This window comes from Oncorhynchus kisutch, linkage group LG8 (assembly GCF_002021735.2).
Source record: "Oncorhynchus kisutch isolate 150728-3 linkage group LG8, Okis_V2, whole genome shotgun sequence".
Taxonomy (NCBI): domain Eukaryota; kingdom Metazoa; phylum Chordata; class Actinopteri; order Salmoniformes; family Salmonidae; genus Oncorhynchus; species Oncorhynchus kisutch.
In genome coordinates, this window is record NC_034181.2 from 32,124,803 (window position 1) to 32,143,194 (window position 18,392).

At 41.3% G+C, this 18,392-nt stretch overlaps 1 protein-coding gene across 1 annotated transcript; it reads right to left on the reverse strand.

The window, feature by feature from the left end:
- Nucleotides 1-12,636: 12,636 nt before the first annotated feature.
- On the reverse strand, nucleotides 12,637-17,462 carry LOC109895107 (transcription cofactor vestigial-like protein 4). Its single transcript, XM_020488754.2, has 5 exons — nucleotides 17,003-17,462; nucleotides 15,319-15,442; nucleotides 14,982-15,207; nucleotides 14,221-14,308; nucleotides 12,637-14,109 (listed from the first exon to the last, which is right to left on the reverse strand). Exons 1-5 carry the CDS (start codon nucleotides 17,067-17,069, stop codon nucleotides 13,799-13,801), a joined length of 816 nt encoding a protein of 271 aa, XP_020344343.1. The 5' UTR covers nucleotides 17,070-17,462; the 3' UTR covers nucleotides 12,637-13,798.
- Between the last annotated feature and the right edge of the window lie 930 nt (nucleotides 17,463-18,392).

Below are 18,392 nucleotides of genomic sequence, written 5' to 3' on the forward strand. Positions count from 1 at the left end.
CCCTCTAATTCACTCATCAGGTGGGAGCTACTACCACCGAGAGGTCCAAGGTTGCCACAGTTATTTCCCTGCTGACTGGCCGGGCGTTGGAGTGGGCTACAGCCGCCTGGGGGAGCGGAGAGGAGGAAATGGGTTCCTATGAGAGGTTTACAGCTCTAATCAAAGGAGTCTTCATCACCTCTCGCCCTCCTTCGTTGACCGTTCTGATTCAGAGCCTACATGTCTCCCCACGACTGAGCGACGCCGTCGGAGACAGCTGGGGCTCTGTCCCTATGGTCAGGAGGGGCACCAGCTTCAATTGTCTGCTACAGCCCAACTCGAGATCCACTGGAGCAGAGGGACGGACCCATGATCATCCGTCTCCTGGGGTAGGTGTGAGTATTCCTTCACTTTCCACCGAGCCCTTTAAGTATCAATTTTCATCAGCTGGCTGTCCCTTGTTTCTAAAATGCTAGTGGTTTCCGGTTCCACGGGGACTTTCATTGACCAGGCCTTGCTTCCTCCCTTAACATAACCTCATACCCGCTCACCTCTTAATTTCCGGTTCAAGCTCTGGATAATCGACCACTGGGATCTGGGACAATCACACACATCACAGCACCACTCACCATTACCATGGGACCCCTGCACCAGGAAAGCCTTCCCTTCCTCAAGGCACCCGTACACAAAGTCATCCTCGGCCTCCCATGGCTCCAACGCCACAACCCCTCCAACTCCTGGTGGAGAATGGAGATTACTGCCTGGGCACCTGGATGTCGCAAGACCTGCTTTCCCTTTGTGGTTCCACGTCAGTTGAGAGTCCTGTGGTTACCCTACAGGTCGACATCCCGGAGGTTGACCAGGATCTCCGGGAGGTCTCCCTTCACATTGCCCCTGGGACTATGCCATCGACTTGCTAGCAAACTCTGCGCCTCCGCGCAGCTGCATCTAACCACTGTCGGTGGCTGAAACCAAGGTTATGGAGGAGTACAACCAGGATGCTCTCCAACAGGGTTTAATCTGCCCATCCACCTCCCCTGCATCGGCAGGCTTATTCTTCGTGGCCAAGAAGGAGGGTGGTCTATTCCTGTGCATCGACTAGAGGTCTCAATTCCATCACTACCGCTACCCTCTCCCGTTGGTGACTGCCGCCATCAAAAAGCTCTGCGGGGCCCGAATTTTTACTAAACAGTACCAACCACCATAAAGGGACTACAATGGTTTTTGGGGTTTGTCAACTTCTACCGCCGCTTCATTAAGAACTTCATCTCCATCGCCTCTCCTCAAGGGTCGTCTCCGTAAGTTGGTGTGGAATCCTACAGCCAATGAGGATTTACGCATACTGAAGGGGCGTTTCACCTCCGCCTCATTGCTGAAAGACCCAGATCCTACGCTGTCCTTCGTGGTGAGGTGGATGCCTCAGAGGTGGGTGTGGGGCCTGTCCTGTCACAACGCCAAGGTAACCCACAAATTATATCCATGTGAATATAACTTTAAAAACTGTCTCCTGTGGAGAGGAACTATGACGCGGGCGACCGGGAGCTCCTGACAATGAAGTTGGCACTAGAGGAGTGGAACAACTGGCTGCAGGGCATCAAGGACCCATTTCACATTCTCACCGACCATCGGAACCAGGAGTACATACAGACAGCGAGGCGGCTGAACCCAAGCCAAGTAAGGTGGGCCCTTTTCTTCGCTAGATTTAACTTCACTCTGTCATACCGCCCAGGTTCAAAGAACATCAAGGCTGATGCCCTTTCCCATCTCCACGATTTGGGAGAGGTTCCTGTCCTGAGTGCACCCATCATTCCGCCCTCCCGAATCAATGTGCCGTGCATTGGAAATGGACATCCGCCAGGCTCTGGAGAGGGAAACCGTGCCTGCTAATTGCCCTCTGAAGCGCACCTACGTTCCCACGGAGGTAAGGGATCGGCTGTTGACCTGGGCGCACACATCCCTTGTCGCTGGATACCTAGGTATCACCTGCACACTTCAATCTATCTTCACTAAGTACTGGTGGCCCACCTTGGTGCAGGACATCGCTCATTACATGTTCAGTATGTGCCCAAACCAAATCTCCCCTGCATGCTCCAGCAGGGAAACTCCTTCCCCTTCCTGTGCCTCAGCCTTGCTCTCATCTGTCCATTGGAAATATTCTCAAAATCATGCCATTTTATCCCGGTCTCTGGTTTCCCTACCGCTCTCAGGTCGCTGAGGCACTGTTCCAGCAGGTCTTTCGGCACTATGGACTTCCGAAGGACATTGTCTCCACGTGGAGAGCCGTCATGGAGAAGCTGGGGGTCATGGTCATGCTCTCTTCCGGGTACCAGCCTCAGTCCAACGGCAGGTGGAGAGGATGAACCAGGAGCTGGGGAGATTCCTTAAGAGTCACTGCCATGACCGGCAGTGGGTCCGGTTTCTTCCCTGGGCAGCGTACGCCCAGAATTCACTTCGTCACTCCAGTGCGTTGTGGGGTAGCAGCCGGCCCTGGCTCCATGGACACCGAGCGAGACCGAAGCTCCTGCGGTGGATGAGTGGTTCCGGCACGCAGAGGTAGTTTGGAACGCTGTCCATGTGAGGCTCCAAATTGCTGCTGCCGCCTGAAAGAGCAGGCGGACCACCACCTCAGTGAGACTACAGTGTTCCATCCTGGTGATCTCGTCTGGCTCTCCACAAGGAACCTCCCGCTCTGCATGTCCTGCCGGAAGCTCAGCCCACAATGTGTGGGGCCATTCAAAGTCTTCTGGAGGGTCAATGAGGTAATATACTGAGTGTGTAATGTCATGTCTACCCCCGCTCCGGTGCGCGATGTCACCTGTCTACTAACCACTGGTCCTGTCAACCCATTATGCACACCTGGCAACCATCATTACACACACATGCGCCTCATCGGGCACACCTGGACTTCATCACTTCTCTGATTACTTCCCCTTTATCTAGCACTCCGTTGTATCACCCATCAGGCAGTATTGTTTCTGCGTTCATGTTCAGACGCTACTCTTGTTCTTGTATTCTCGAAGGTTGTTCATATTAGACTCACCGACTGCACCTGCTTCCTGACTCCCTCCGTCTTCGTTATACATTGCTGTAGCGAATAATATTTTCAATGGAATGTTAATAACATAAGGGTGAACAATTGAACAGTCTAGATCCAGCAATGATTCCTGGATCTCTTGTAAAGGTGTATGTAGCATTCCAAACAATCTGTGATCCAATATACATTTTGAAACTCCTTCAATTTGACCCTCATGTGTTTTGTATTGTTTGTTTCTGCTTTGTTGTGTGTGTGTGGGATGCATGTTTCTCCTCAACCCACAACTATTTTGTTGTGTATACATTATGTGTTTAGCTGGCTTCAGGCTCTTGAAAGGCTGTGATTTAGAGTGAACAGTGAAAAGCTCTGAATGAAAAGCTCTCTACGAGTTTGTCCTCTTTGCATGTGCCAGACTTGTTCGGGCCTTTTCTTTTTCTAATTTAAGAAACTTTAGCATCACGTAATGTTGTCTGTTATTCGTTACCACACTCAATTCTTAATTTGGGAAAATGTGTGACAAAAGGAAGAGCATCCTTAAATTCAAATATTGTGGTTTGAAGAGTCTCACCCACACAGTTATTTCTCTACACCAGGGTTCCCCAACTGGCAGGCTGAATTTGGCCCCCATAAGTACTGAGCAAAACATTTAAAATACATTTGGTGTGGAATTTTCATAGTTGGACACAAGACTGTAATTAAAAAACAAAAAAACACTCCAGGAAAACAGCTCCAAGTGATTTTCATTTAAGAAAGCTGTTCCCAAGTATTCCCACACGAATCGAATACAAATGTAAGCAAGGTGTGAAATTATTTTGTTTTAGTCAAACATATCTGTTTGGGTTTCTTGCGGTCAATTTGCAGTCTACAAATAATATATAATTACGTTCCAGCCCCCCGACCATCCACGGTCGCGGCCCGCGGCTGAATGTAGTTAATGATCCCTGCTCTGCACTTAAAATTAAGTGCTTTGTAACACCAAAACTAGTGGCAACTGATGTGCCACCAATGCGAAGGAGATGAAACCTTAACTTTGCTGGAGTATTGAAACACATCATCCTGAAATGTTTTTGAAAGATTACATGGTGTTGTAACTAAACTTAAGTCTTGTGCAAAACCTTGCCAGCGACTGGGCACACTACCGGAAATGGTTCAACACTTTGGTGTTTCAAATTCTGTCTAGTGCGGAATTAGATCCCTTATGAAGTACTTTAATGTTTAACATTGATCTGTCTAATAATTTGCCAGTTTAACCCATTTTGGCAGGCTATGTTGAGTACAGCTCTCAATCCACCAGCAATAATTAGATGTTTTACAGTAAGTATTGTAGAATACTGTATTTCCTTCTCATGTTTAGATGTGGGAATGCTTCCTCTCAACATTGACCGTAATTTTGTCTGACGGTGTTGATATCCGTTCATCATGATCCCATTACATCTCATGGTACAACGAGCTGATTAATACTAATATAGAAGTATACTTTTCTTTCTTCAAACATGCAAACAACATTGTGTATAAGAATCATAAAGTCAAAAAGGTTGAATTACCCACAATCTTGTAAAAAGTTAAGTCACTCAATTTTCTCTCTTTTGTTATCCTAATAATGTATACTTACTTTTTGAGTAACATATTAAGTTGGATTTATTCTTAAATGTTTGGTAAAATGAAATTAACAAATCATTGAAATGACCTCAGTGAAAGTCAAATATTTGTATTTAGTATATGTTATTTTAATTTTTTTGTCCATTTTAATTCACCACAGAATATTTTTTTACAATATGGGTATGTGTTTGAGTGTGTATTTCTTAACAATTTGATTGTATGAGAGACACAGTCTGCAAAAAAAATGATTTTGTGTGTGTGTTTTGATGCTGCCGTTTACATGCACTGAAACCCCAAAAAGTTTTATCACCATTTAAAAAAAAACAACACCAATATTCAGATTGAAGAACCACTTTGGGTGTTTCAGAGTACTTCTATTCTGTTTTTAAACACATTCTGTGTACCAAAACACTTACATTGGGTTTACATTCAAACATCATCCAAACACCAGCTTTGAGATTAGCTGCACTTACTTTCATGGTTTCATTACACAATCATAAGGGTTTGAGTCTCTCTATTTTTACAGTCTGGCTGTACAACTGCCTCATTACACTAGCTGGCATGGCATCCTCTAGATGTAAAAACACAATAAAACGAAATCGTTTTAGAAATCATCTCTTAACCATTTTTAAAAATGTTTTATTGAATTAGCACATTAGTTATTTAACCGTTGAAAATGTCTTACATTTTCCAGAAAATGTACAGTATAATCAAATAATTACATTAATGCATCTTTAATTAGTACTTCCAAACTAATCATTAGATGAATGTACCTTTCTATGGTTTTAGTGAAGCTGATGGCATTGTTGTTGAAAATCATAGGGATGTGCCATTTTGGTCTTTGCATGTTTTCTTTTGAGGCGTGAGAAATAACTTTGTGACAAGGATAACTCGTGTGAGAGAACCAAACCCCCGGCCCCAACATATTGAAAAAAAAACATTCCCAGGCTTGGGCTTCACATTGACTATACAGGATGTACAGTAGAGCCTTTTCCCACAGTAATTGTTAGTTGCGCTCTAATACCGTGGTTTCTCATTTCTGTTTTGTATGATCATACATACACACAATTTAAAGTATGTATAATACCGCCAACCATTATTGGTTGATCACATAATAAGCAGAATGGATCTTTCACAATGAGCAGAGCAGGCTGATGTTGAAATACTATACAAAGAGCCTCTACTAAAACACCACTTAGTTAGATTATACTGTTCTTCATAACTAAGAAACACTTGTGGGAGAGAGTGTGATGGAAAGTGTAAACATAGGAAACTTGAAGACACGAGTTGTAACAAGGCTGAGAAAGATACAGTGTTATTAACAATGGGGTCTTACATTTGAAAAATATTTCTCGGTAAGAAATCAGAGTAGCCTACATAATGAAGATATTGTTACAAGAAAAGTCTCGACATAACAATGGTATAGACAGCAAAAATTAGATTTAAAAAAAAGTCTAATGTTTGTATTGCCATTATGCTTTCCTAATGCATTCCGTGGTTGTATTGTACATATGATGTTGAATAATGCCTGATCAAGGTCATGTGTCAAGTATTTCTTGATGCTTAATATTGTTACATAAGTTTAAACAATAAAGATAGTAACATGTCTGGACAGGAGATGTTCAGAAATATACTGCACAAGGTTAACAGCTAGTTTGGTTAGCTTAGAATGTTTGCATTTAGTTGTTGTGAGAGCGTACTAAGACACACATACACACACTGACAGTTGTGTTTACCAAATACAATGCTATTTCTCTGTAAACAAATTAACAACAGACTTTCAGCATGCTTATAGAGAAGGGCACTCGACATGTACTGCACTGACACAAATGACTGATGATTGGTCGAAAGAAAATGATAATGAGAAGATTGTGGGAGCTGTACTGTTAGATTTCAGTGCAGTCTTTGACATTATTGACCATAACCTGTTATTGAAAAAACGTATGTGTTTTGGCTTTTCAACCACTGCCATATCGTGGATTCAGAGCTATCTATCTAATAGAACTCAAAGGGTTTTATTTAATGGAAGCTTCTCTAATATCAAACATGTAAAGTGTGGTGAACCGCAGGGCAGCTCTCTAGGCCCTCTACTCTTTTCTATTTTTACCAATGACCTGCCACTGGCATTAAACAAAGCATGTGTGTGTGTCCATATATGCTGATGATTCAACCATATACGCATCAACAATCATAGCTAAGGAAGTCACTGAAACCCTTAACAAAGAGTTGCAGTCTGTTTTGGAATGGGTGGCCAGTAATAAACTGGTCCTGAACATCTCTAAAACTAAGAGCATTGTATTTAGTACAAATCATTCCTTAAGTTCTAGACCTCAGCTGAATCTGGTAATGAATGATGTGGCTGTTGAACAACTTGAGGAGACTAAATTACTTGCCGTTACTTTAGATTGTAAACTGTCATGGTCAAAACATATACAGTGCCTTGCGAAAGTATTCGGCCCCCTTGAACTTTGCGACCTTTTGCCACATTTCAGGCTTCAAACATAAAGATATAAAACTGCATGTTTTTGTGAAGAATCAACAACAAGTGGGACACAATCATGAAGTGGAACGACATTTATTGGATATTTCAAACTTTTTGAACAAATCAAAAACTGAAAAATTGGGCGTGCAAAATTATTCAGCCCCCTTAAGTTAATACTTTGTAGCGCCACCTTTTGCTGCGATTACAGCTGTAAGTTGCTTGGGGTATGTGTCTATCAGTTTTGCACATCGAGAGACTGAAATTTTTTCCCATTCCTCCTTGCAAAACAGCTCGAGCTCAGTGAGGTTGGATGGAGAGCATTTGTCACGCCCTGACCCGAGTATTCTTTGTTTTCTTTATATATTTTAGTTAGATCAGGGTGTGACATGGGTGATGTGTGTTTTGTACTGTCTAGGGGTTTTGTAGGTTTATGGGGTTGTTTACCATCTAGGTGTTTATGTATGTCTATGGTTGCCTAGAATGGTTCTCAATTAGAGGCAGCTGTTTATCGTTGTCTCTGATTGGGAACCATATCTAGGCAGCCATCTTCTTTGAGTATTTCGTGGGTTGCATGTGTATGCACATTTAGATTATATAGTGTCACGTTTGTTGTTTTGTAAGTTTGTTTCAGTGTTCTTTCTTCATTAAATACAGAACATGTATTCATATCACGCTGCGCCTTGGTCTCACTATGACGATCGTGACAGCATCACTTCTTCTTTTTATAAGAAACAAATCCCAAACTGTTTGCATAGTCAACTTACACACAGCTCTGACACACTTCTTATCCAACCAGACATGCCACCAGGGGTCTTTTCACAATCCCCAAATCCAGAACAAATTCAGGCAAGCATACAGCATTATATAGAGCCCTAATTGCATGGAACTTCCTTGCATCTCATATTGCTCAAATAAACAGTAAACCTGGTTTCAAAAAACAGATAAAGCAACACCTCGAGGCACAACGCCTCTCCCCTATTTGACCTAGATAGTTTGTGCGTCTGCAATGATATGTAGGCTACTTGTGCCTTAAAAATTTTTTGGTATGTAGTTCTGTCTTTGAGCTGTTCTTGTCTAATGATATTCTGTATCTCATTCTGTATTATGTTTCATGTTGTGTGTGGACCCCAGGAAGAGTAGCTGCTGCTTTTGCAACAGCTAATTGGGATCCTAATAAAATGTAAAAAATAAAATACACCACACACACAAACACCTGGACACATACATACACACACTCGCAGAAAGCATACGGAAAGAAACCAGATGAAAATGATTAGAAAACCTCCCAGTCCCTTGTTAAGCCCCATTGTTAAAGATCTGTGAAATGGATTTAGTGCTTGGGAATTAAATCCTAACTGGTATGGCTAAAATAGCCCATTGAAGAGACGCCCCTTGGTGGTATGTTAAAGCACACCAGAGGCTGTAGGTCAGGCCCAATGATAGCAGAAAGTGTGTGTGTGTGTGTGTGCGTGCCTGCGTGTGTGTGTGTGTGTGTGTTGGGGGGATTTATCCTGTAGTTAGTAACCAAGATCACATTTATACAATCACCTTGATTATATAGTCAACGCGTAACCCCTTTCTATTGGCCTTGTTTCAGATATTTCTACACAATTTACCTTCAAGTCCTCTAGATGGCAACAATATCTCTGTACGTGTTTAGTAAGTCCTGGAAATGCAGCATTTCGTTGGAACAGGGTTGAGTGAGTTAGTTTCAATTTCAGCGATTTCCAGTTCGAGAGTCAGTTAAGAAACTTGATGCTATCAGTTCTCAGAATATGCACTCCATCAATTTCTTCAGAGTCAAAGCAGATATGATTCTTGTCAGATTATTGATGAATACTTTTGCATTGCATTGTTATTCAAATCAAATCGAATCAAATTTTATTTGTCACACGTGCCGAATACAACAGGTGAAATGCTTACTTAAAACCTTAACCAACAATGCAGTTTTAAGAAAATAAAATGTTTTTAAAAAGTAAGAGATAAGAAAAACAAATCATTAAAGAGCAGCAGTAAATAACAATAGCAGGGCTATATACATGGGGGACCGGTACAGAGTTAATGTGTCATCAATGTGCTGGGGTACCAGAGTCGAGGTAATTGAGATAATTATGTACATGCAGGTAGGGTTGTTAAAGTGTGTCAAAGTGGCTATGCATAGATGGGTGGGGGGTGGGGGGGTGGGGTGGTATTGTCACAAATACCATGTTGTAGATGACCTCACATTGCAACCCATTCTGAAATGCAGAAAATATGGTCATTTAAGAGTGATTCTCTTTTTCATGTATAAATTATTTGTTTATAGTACAGATGAATTAGGCAAAGCCATAGCGTTTTATCCCATCTATACTGTCTTTACAGTGGTTCTGCCTAGAATTCAAGAGGGGAAATCAACTTTTGCCCGTTTTATTGATTTTCAAAAGGCTTTCGATTGGGTGAATACAGACCTCCTTGCTTTTAGACTAATTAAAATGGGAATTGATGGTAAATTCTATGATGCTATCAAGCTCTTTATTGGGCTCCAGTTACCTGTGTTCAGGTCAATGACCTCAGGACTGGCTGGTTTCCAACCCCTTACTATGTAAAGCAGGGGAGCATACTCTCACCCACTTTATTTACACTATATGTTAATCATATATAGCCCTACAAATCAAACATGCTAAACTTGGTGTTGAAGTTGAGGATATATTCCTTGGCATTTTGTTGGGCATCTGATTACATAGTTCTCCTTGCTGAGACATACGATGACCTACAAAACACACTGAGTGAACAAAACATTAGGAACACCTTCCTAATATTGAATTGCATCCCATTTATCCCTCAGAACAGACTCATTTCTTTGGGGCATGGACTACAAGGTTTCAAAAGCATTCTACAGGGATGCTGGCTTATGTTTACTCCAATTCTTCCCACAGTTGTGTCAAGTTGGCTGGATGTCCTTTGGGTGGTGGACCATTCTTGATACACATGGAAAACTGTTGAGCATGAAAAACCCAGCAGTGTTGCAGTTCTTAACACGCTCAAACTGCGCCTGGCACCTACTACCATACCCTGTTCAAGCTTACTTAAAACTTTTGTCTTGCCCGTTCACCTTCAGAATGGCACACATACACAATCCATGTCTCAATTGTCTCAAGGCTTAAAAATCCTTCTTTAACCTGTCTCCTCCCCTTCATCTACATAGACTGAAGTGGATTTAACAGGTAACATCAATAAGGGATCAAAGCTTTCACCTTGATTCACCTGGTCAGTCTATGTCATGGAAATGTTTTGTACACTCAGTGTATGTTAATTTAAATATTGTTAATTTATGGTGTACTAAATGGAGATTAGTGATAAATCAGGATAAGACCCAGGTTGTTCATTTCAGAAAGAAGAGTGTGTAGAAAAGTACACGCAACTTTTATTTTGGTACAACCCTATTATTCTACACTGGGCTTTATAAATACTTTGGCTTCACTGTGGATGAACACATTACTTTTGAAGGTGGCATTAGATCACTAGAAGATTCTGCAGGTAGATTATTGGGGTCAGTGTTAAAGAACATTAAAGTATGTAAGGACCTTGGTTAGTGTGCTTATTCTCAGCTGTATAAATCCTGTGTGTGTCCAGTGATGGACTATGCTGCTGGGGTATGGGGATCCAAAGTACGTACTAATTGTAACAATGTTCAAATCACAGAAATCCGCTGCTTTCTTGGTGTGCATAAACTGACTCCGAACCTAGCCATCTGTGGAGATATGGGTTGGGAACCGTGTGTGGTTAGGCAAAGGTGTCACATGTTGCATCTATGGAATAGACTGATAAATATACCAGAACACAGAATCACAAAAAAGTGCTTGACTGGGACCTTACTCATAACTATCCGTGGGCTAGAGAATCTGTTTTTGTGAAACTGATTTGCAGCATTCTTTTTTTAAAACCTTTATTTAACTAGGCAAGTCAGTTAAGAACAAATTCTTATTTACAATGACGGTCTACACCAGACCAAACCTGGACAACGCTGGGCCAATTGTGCGCCGCCCTATGGGACTCCCAATCACAGCCGGTTGTGATAGAGCCTGGATTCGAACCAGGGTGTCTGTAATGACACCTCTAGCACTGAGATGTAGTGCCTAAGTCTGCTGCGCCACAAATTACCCTGTGGTGTTAACCAAATCAGGTACAAGCTTTTTCTGATCCACAAGGAAAAATTGCCAACTGATATTTGGTTTAATCCTCAACTTAGAATGTGTACTCTTCTCAAAGAGAAGTAAAGGCCTGAACTATATGTAAATCTGAATGTAACAAAAGCTCAAAAGTTAGTTTGTGTCCAGCTAAGATCTGCCCCCCTCCCTGTGACACTACAGACAGGTAGATTCAACAGAATCCCTGAAGAGGAACATGTTTGTGTATTGTGTGATCCTCTGCGAAATAGAAAGTGAAGTTTCTTTTCTTTTCAGAAAGGGAGTTTTTGACATTGCACAATTTATTTTCAAAGCATGTGGGAGAAGGAGAAGTGTATTGTTTGTGTAATGTAACAAGGTGAAAACTGTACTTTTTTATGAGTGCTAATTATCTACTTTGTTCAATGTAAAAAATGTGTTTGGTGTATTGTGCACACAGACTTGATATTGTGTCTTATAAGCCCGTATGGGCTGGGCACCAATTAGTGTACAACAGAAATAAAATCAATCCATCTATAGTGTATTTATTTAGTGACACATTTTTACTGAAACCAAACCTGCAGGATCTATAGTCTATTCTGTCAATAGTGGTTAACTTACACATTCAGTTTTTCCAGTTTACACCTCTGTACATGTAGGTATAAAACTGCAAAGACACGTTGCTATAGAGTTCAAAGTCTTCATTTCTGGAAAATGTTTCAGAGTATCATATCATTACACTTGTTTGACAAGATAGAACATGCAAATAAGCAACTGAAAAGCATGATCAGTTCTGAAGCCAGGGCCTACATTAGACCTGCCCATCCTACCCCTATCCCTCCCTCCCTTCCCTTGCCGAACAGGATCTGTAGGTTCTTTCAGAATAATTTTCTCAGGAGACAGGAATGTTTGAGTACAAGCCCTGTTGCCTGCTGGAACATGCTCCTGACATTCCCTAAAACTCCCAGAAAAAAGGATGATGTACTGAGGATGATGTATTCACCTTTCCTTTAGTTTTAAACCCAGGAGGGATAGGGATTCAAACCCCCCTGAACGCTGCCATGACTAAATCACCAAAAGCTAAATAAACATTCCCCTTTCCCTAAAGAATCAAGTGCTGAATGCCATAAGGCCGCCATCTTGTGACCTGGTGTACGTGCATAGTATATTGGCCCAGACGCACAGCCCAGACACACAGTGACTCACCACTGAAATGAAGCCGTCTGGAACGTAACCTTGAATGGCTGCAGGACTCGTGTTCACATGAGACTCTGACTTCTTTACTCATATGTGGAAGTGACACACAACCAACCTCTCTGACCGTGTCTTCTTTAGAAGTAAGGTCATGAAGGATATCTGTTTTTGCGATTGTATTTTCTTCTACCAAATCAGTCTGGTGTAAGTCAGTGGTATTTTATTAAAAACTTATGTACAACAATTACAATCATAGACTCAAGGGAGGTAATGATAATGAACTGAATGAGTGTACAAAACATTAGGCTCTTTCCATATAGAATGACCAGGTGAATCAAGGTGAAAGCTTTGATCCCTTATTGATGTCACCTGTTAAAGCCACTTCAAATCAGTGTTGATGATGGGGATGAGACAGGTTAAAGAATGATGAAGACTTGAGACAGTTGAGACATGGATGGTGTACATTCAGAGGATGAATGGGCAAGACAAAAGATTTAAGTGCCTTTGAAAGGGGTATGGTAGTAGGTCCCAAGCGCCTCGACAAAGAGAGACTGTGGGTGCAATTCAATATTAGGAAGGTGTTCCTAATGTTTTGTACATACATTTCAACTGTTTTCTAAGCATTACATTTTTTTCGAACAAGTACATAATGTATAAATTGCACACACATTTTCTTTCTGAAATCTCCAGGTTTATTTTTTATACAATAATAAGGTTAGCTTAAGTTTGAATTCATAAAGCTAATGGAATAACTTGCAATATCCCAACACAAATAGGTTTTTCCTTTTGAGATGTCCATAGTTTATACAAAAACATGAAGTTACTGTATTGAACAGATTTTGTGAATTTGTTAGCACTATATACAGTAGATAATTTATTAGACAGAAAATAGGATCCAGGTTCGTTAAAAAACATATAGTATAAATACAGTATCACGAAAGTAGTGGCATCATCACCTTAATGAAATGAAATATGGCACATTTAATGAAATATAATGGCACATTTCTTTTCTCCAACTATCATCCCACATCACCATCTATTCAGAGATAGATATGCTATTGAAAAGGCTGGGACAGGCTGGGACAGAAATTGAGAAATAAAGACATCACTGCAACATTTGCTTGTCCCCTGAAATTGAAATAACTCCCCTTTCCACTGGCAGGGAATAGACTCATGGAGATGCACTCAATGGTTCAACCATATAGAGTAGCTTAGTATTCCTGCATTCCTGTTCTCCAGTATACACTTTCACCAACGTTGTCTCCTTGGTGCTCTTATTCCTTGAAAAGCATGGATCTGCCGCTGTATCGCATTAAATGCTATGTCTCAAAGTTCACTCTTTCTCCAGGAAAGCTCTCTGTAGTTTTATTTGACTGACCAGAAGCTGGAGGTGGGAGTGGTGGTACTTGGAGACTCTTTGGGAGCTTGGTTTGGGCTGTGGCCATAGCTGGGGGAGTAAGTGAAACTTGGGCTGCTGGGTGGAGAGGATGTAGACGAGGAGCATGAGGAGGATTTCGATTTGATCTGAAACCACTTTTCTCCCAAGGCCTTGGCAAAATGGTCATCCACAGAGACGCTGATGGAGAGTTGGCGGGAGCTGGCCATTTGGTAGTCCATCCCCAGGCTTCTCTTGAAATGTTCCTCCACAACATGGTCATAGCTGTGCTTAGATAACACTACAGTGGAAAGAATACAACAAAGCTCAGGCATAATTCTTAACAAGTCTGCAATATAACAGCAGTATTGTAGCACTAGTTTTGATGAGATAAAAGGAGTATGAGACGGACCTGTGGAGGAGTGGCTACTGCTGCCGACCTCAGATCTGCAGGTGGGCTTTCTTGTGGAGGACACACAGGTGATCACAGAAGGACGCATCTGAACGAGGCAAAATCATTGGTACATTTCACAACAGTATATGACTCTGTAGATGTGTAGCTGAAATGTAGCTGAAATTCTCATTCCCCCAAAAACAATAGGATTAGCATGTCAATGTAAACATGAAACATTTCACCATCACTAACTCTTTGTTGAGGGTTCAGTTTGTTATTGGAAACAAAATATATTTGGTTATGGGATGGGACCTGAAAACTGTTCACCCTCATCAGGGTGGCACAAACAGGCCAAAGAGAGAGCTGTCTATTTGCTCTTACTGATGACCATCCTCCCACCATTGCTCACATTATCTTCCCAAATCAGGCTGGATTGGATATCATGGACAAGCAGAGTCCCATAAAGTCTCTTGGGAATAGATTGTGCCTGAGAGTTTAGACTCCCTACAGAGATCTCCGAGATATGTAGGCTCTGACTGCCTAGGGCTACACTGGGAGATTACAAAGGCACATACAATATGACTGACACAAACAATAAATTGCGTCTTTCAAGTTGTGCTTCTACACCTGCATTGCTTGCTGTTTGGGGTTTTAGGCTGGGTTTCTGTACAGCACTTTGAGATATCAGCTGATGTACGAAGGGCTATATAAATACATTTGATTTGATTTGATTTGTTAGCACCTGGACTCACTATTATAATTGTTCCTCTTGAAATTACCTGATTGATGGCTGCGGTGCTTTTGGTTTTCTCCTCTGTTCTCTCAGGCTCTTTCCTTGGTTTCTTAATTAGGTCCAGTGGCTCATCAATAGGTGGTGTGGGATACACATGGCAGGGCAAATGACCTGTGGGGCTGGGGGTTGGGCTCCAGGAGGATGTGGGACTCTGGGGAACACTAAACACAGTTGGCCTTCTCATGTTGCTCCTGCTTTGTGCCCTTTCTCGCCTGAAACACAAAACCACACATTGAAACATGGAATCACACACTGGACATGGAGTTATGAAACCAGTGGTTGTCAATGATGATGTTATAAAGTCATGGGGAGGTTTTACAAACCTTTCTTCCAATGTTAGACCACACTCAAAGCTGTGCTTGCGCTTGACCGGGTGCACTTGGGGCACTCGAACTCTCTCATTGGCCATATGCCTGAATCTATCTTCACTTCTTTGGTTGGGCTGACCTACAAGAGGAAAGATCAAGCACAAGTAAAGCTCATGGTTACTATTTGAAATAATATACAGTATAAATATTGGTTGATATATTGGCACAGATAATGATGACTTACACCTAACTGTAACTGACTGAAAAGACGTTAGGTGTGGCAATGAGTAAATAGGTGACTGGTTGTTTTGGTCTGTGGCACTGTGACATATGGTTCATCACCTGTATGAGTGGTTCGTGGGAAAGCTTTCATGCCACCGTTAATTGTAAACTCCGTTAAGCTGTTGAACTAGACCAACCAGATTGGTGAGTATTACAAATCTTTCCAGCTGATTCAATGTGAACGGTAAATGTTGTTTTTCTACATACAGTGATGATGACACCCATCTCATTTACATGTCTATGTCAAAATGTGATTTGAACTGGACAAACTTAACACTTCAGTTGCTAATGCCTTGATTGAAGTATCACTTCTTACTAAAAGAGAACTAAATGTCTCACAACTGTCATTACAATACACACATCACACAGACGCATTCTCCTTATTGCGAGAAACTAACTGAAACACATCAGCAGCTGCTAACATCCTTTTTGTTACTGACAGAGAGATCGATGTGAAGCTTACCAATACATGACACTGGTTTTTGTATTTTGTAAAGCTAACATCAGCCCTCTTCATACCTCGCATCATGTTGTTTATTTCAAGCTATATTCAAATGAGTGTTATCAATATGCCAAAAGAAATCCACCACATTAGCATGCAATGCTCTACTACCACATTGAGATGCAATGCTGAATGATTAGGTCATGTTATTACATGATTGGTCCCCCTAAACTCAAATACTCCCCCAATCCACAATCCTCAATCCAATCCACATGCCAAACAGTACTGTCCCTCAATCGCAACCTCTCACCTACGACCTCCCCTTCTGTCCTTTGGACATCAGTGTCACAGTGGAGGCCTGTGGAGGGGGACTGGGGGGAAACCACACCTTGCCTGACTGACTTTCTGATGCCTGAGGCGTGGTTATTTGTTTCCCATGCAGGAGTAGAGGTACAAGAGGGCAGTAACTTCAGAGCATCTCCATCTACCACAGTTATTCTCAGCATCTGACCTAAACCCATCTGAAATGATGCTTGAGTGCCATGACACATTTTAGGAAGTTGAAACTGCACCAAAGTTTATACAGTGAGGTATCATTATCACACTCATCTACATTATCTATAACTCAGACTGTAAAAGTAAACGTTTGTCTTGGTTTCTTGAATGGGAGAAAAATGTTTTAGAATGGATTACATATGTTTGTGTGTTTATACAACTCAAACCATCAGCTAAAATGGCTTCATTAACATTCACGCCGACTTAGTAAAAGTTATTTTATAATGGCCATAAACATTTGCATTTCTAAAAACATTGTGAACTAATTACTAACTAATAACAATATAACAACTGTGTCATCATACATGATAACAATGCAATACGCAGCTGTGAAGACCGCTATTTAAAGCAGCACAGATCACTGCAGCACAATTATATTTTGTGAAACAATAGTATGAGAAAATAAATAAGAATTATTACCTTCCAAGATGTAGACTTTGAAACCACTGCTCATCCGAGTTATGTATTGGAAATTTGCAACAGCCATGGCTCCTTAATTGTCTTTGTCTGTGAATAAAGCCAACTACAGAGGACCACCTTGTCTGTTCGAGCTTAGAGGACACAATGAGCCTAAGTTCTGGTTGGTAATGGAAAGGCAATGAGATGCTTGGCTAGAGCTTGCCCAGGTAACGTATCAGGAGGCTGTACAGAGCTGCAGTGTCTTTCAGGAAAATGTATTCCTGCATTGTCATTGGTTGTTCTGATCACAACCTCCCCCATTTTAGATGCTTTTGTTATTGTTGCAGGAAGTGTGTAATCACAGGTAGGTACCTCAGAGAAGGAAAATAATGGTAAACTGTTCTATGACTGTCCCTGCACCACCCAACCAAGCATCTACTTCACTTAGAATAGACTAGCTATTTCAGGAATAAACAGGATTGTAGTATAGATTACTCAACACACAAGTTAATTTAACAGAGACTCTCCTCTCTCTGGAAGTCAGCACCTGCCCTCAGCCCCTCCCTCGCTCCTAATCTACAATCTCACCAAACTGCATTTTTTAGAGTGCTTAGCCCACTGGTGCTCCAATCATTCCACTGACCTGCCCATACACGCACACAGCTGTACTGTGAGCCAGCCTCACCATTAATCCAAAGGCTTTTGTTGATGGCCAGACAAAGGCTCCTAAGTCCTGGAAATGCTACTGCCCTGAGAAACAATCTTGCCTGAGCATGCTGAAGAGTATGGACACAAATGAGTACACTCAACACTCAGGACCTGACACATATATAGTCACTTAAAAATAAATAAATACAACTTTTAAATTCTCTCTTTAAAAATGAGCACATTTAGAATTTGTATTGATTGATATGCCTTTGAATGGGGGGACTCATTTAGTGGATTACATTTAGTTATAGCCTACATTTTATATTTCTTTTGTACCTTGATTAAAGGATGTAATAACTCATTGAAATATCTTATTGGGTTTATGTGTTGTAAGAATGCATTCTGGAGTTATTGGTATATTCTGTCTCAATTATTTTTGTGGTGATGAAGGTCTGTGAAAGCACTCAACAAATATGGAGACTACTCGTGTCAGAATATGATTGGTGCTGCTTTAAAGCAAGTCAAGCGCAACAGTGACCCCATGAGGAACACACTGGAATTTCTAAAGTTGTATTCATAGGATTTTGTTAATTATAATGTATATATACTTCAAGAATACTGTGTGCAGTGTAAAACTGACATTCCTTCATGATCACCAATGTTATACATGAATTACATTACATTTGGCTTTATCAACATTCAATAGAATAGGATGATTTAATAGGACTCATTTTAATAGGACAGGAAATGATCCTGCATTTTC

Excerpts from the sequence above, each read along its gene's own strand:
- LOC109895107 (XM_020488754.2), bottom strand. The coding sequence starts at position 17,069 with ATGGCTGTTGCAAATTTCCAATACATAACTCGGATGAGCAGTGGTTTC. Across the intron at positions 15,443-17,002 it reads CAAAGTCTACATCTTGGAAG|GTCAGCCCAACCAAAGAAGT; the intron begins GTAATAATTCTT and ends TTCCTCTTGTAG. Across the intron at positions 14,110-14,220 it reads CAGTAGCCACTCCTCCACAG|TGTTATCTAAGCACAGCTAT; the intron begins GTCCGTCTCATA and ends TTTCCACTGTAG.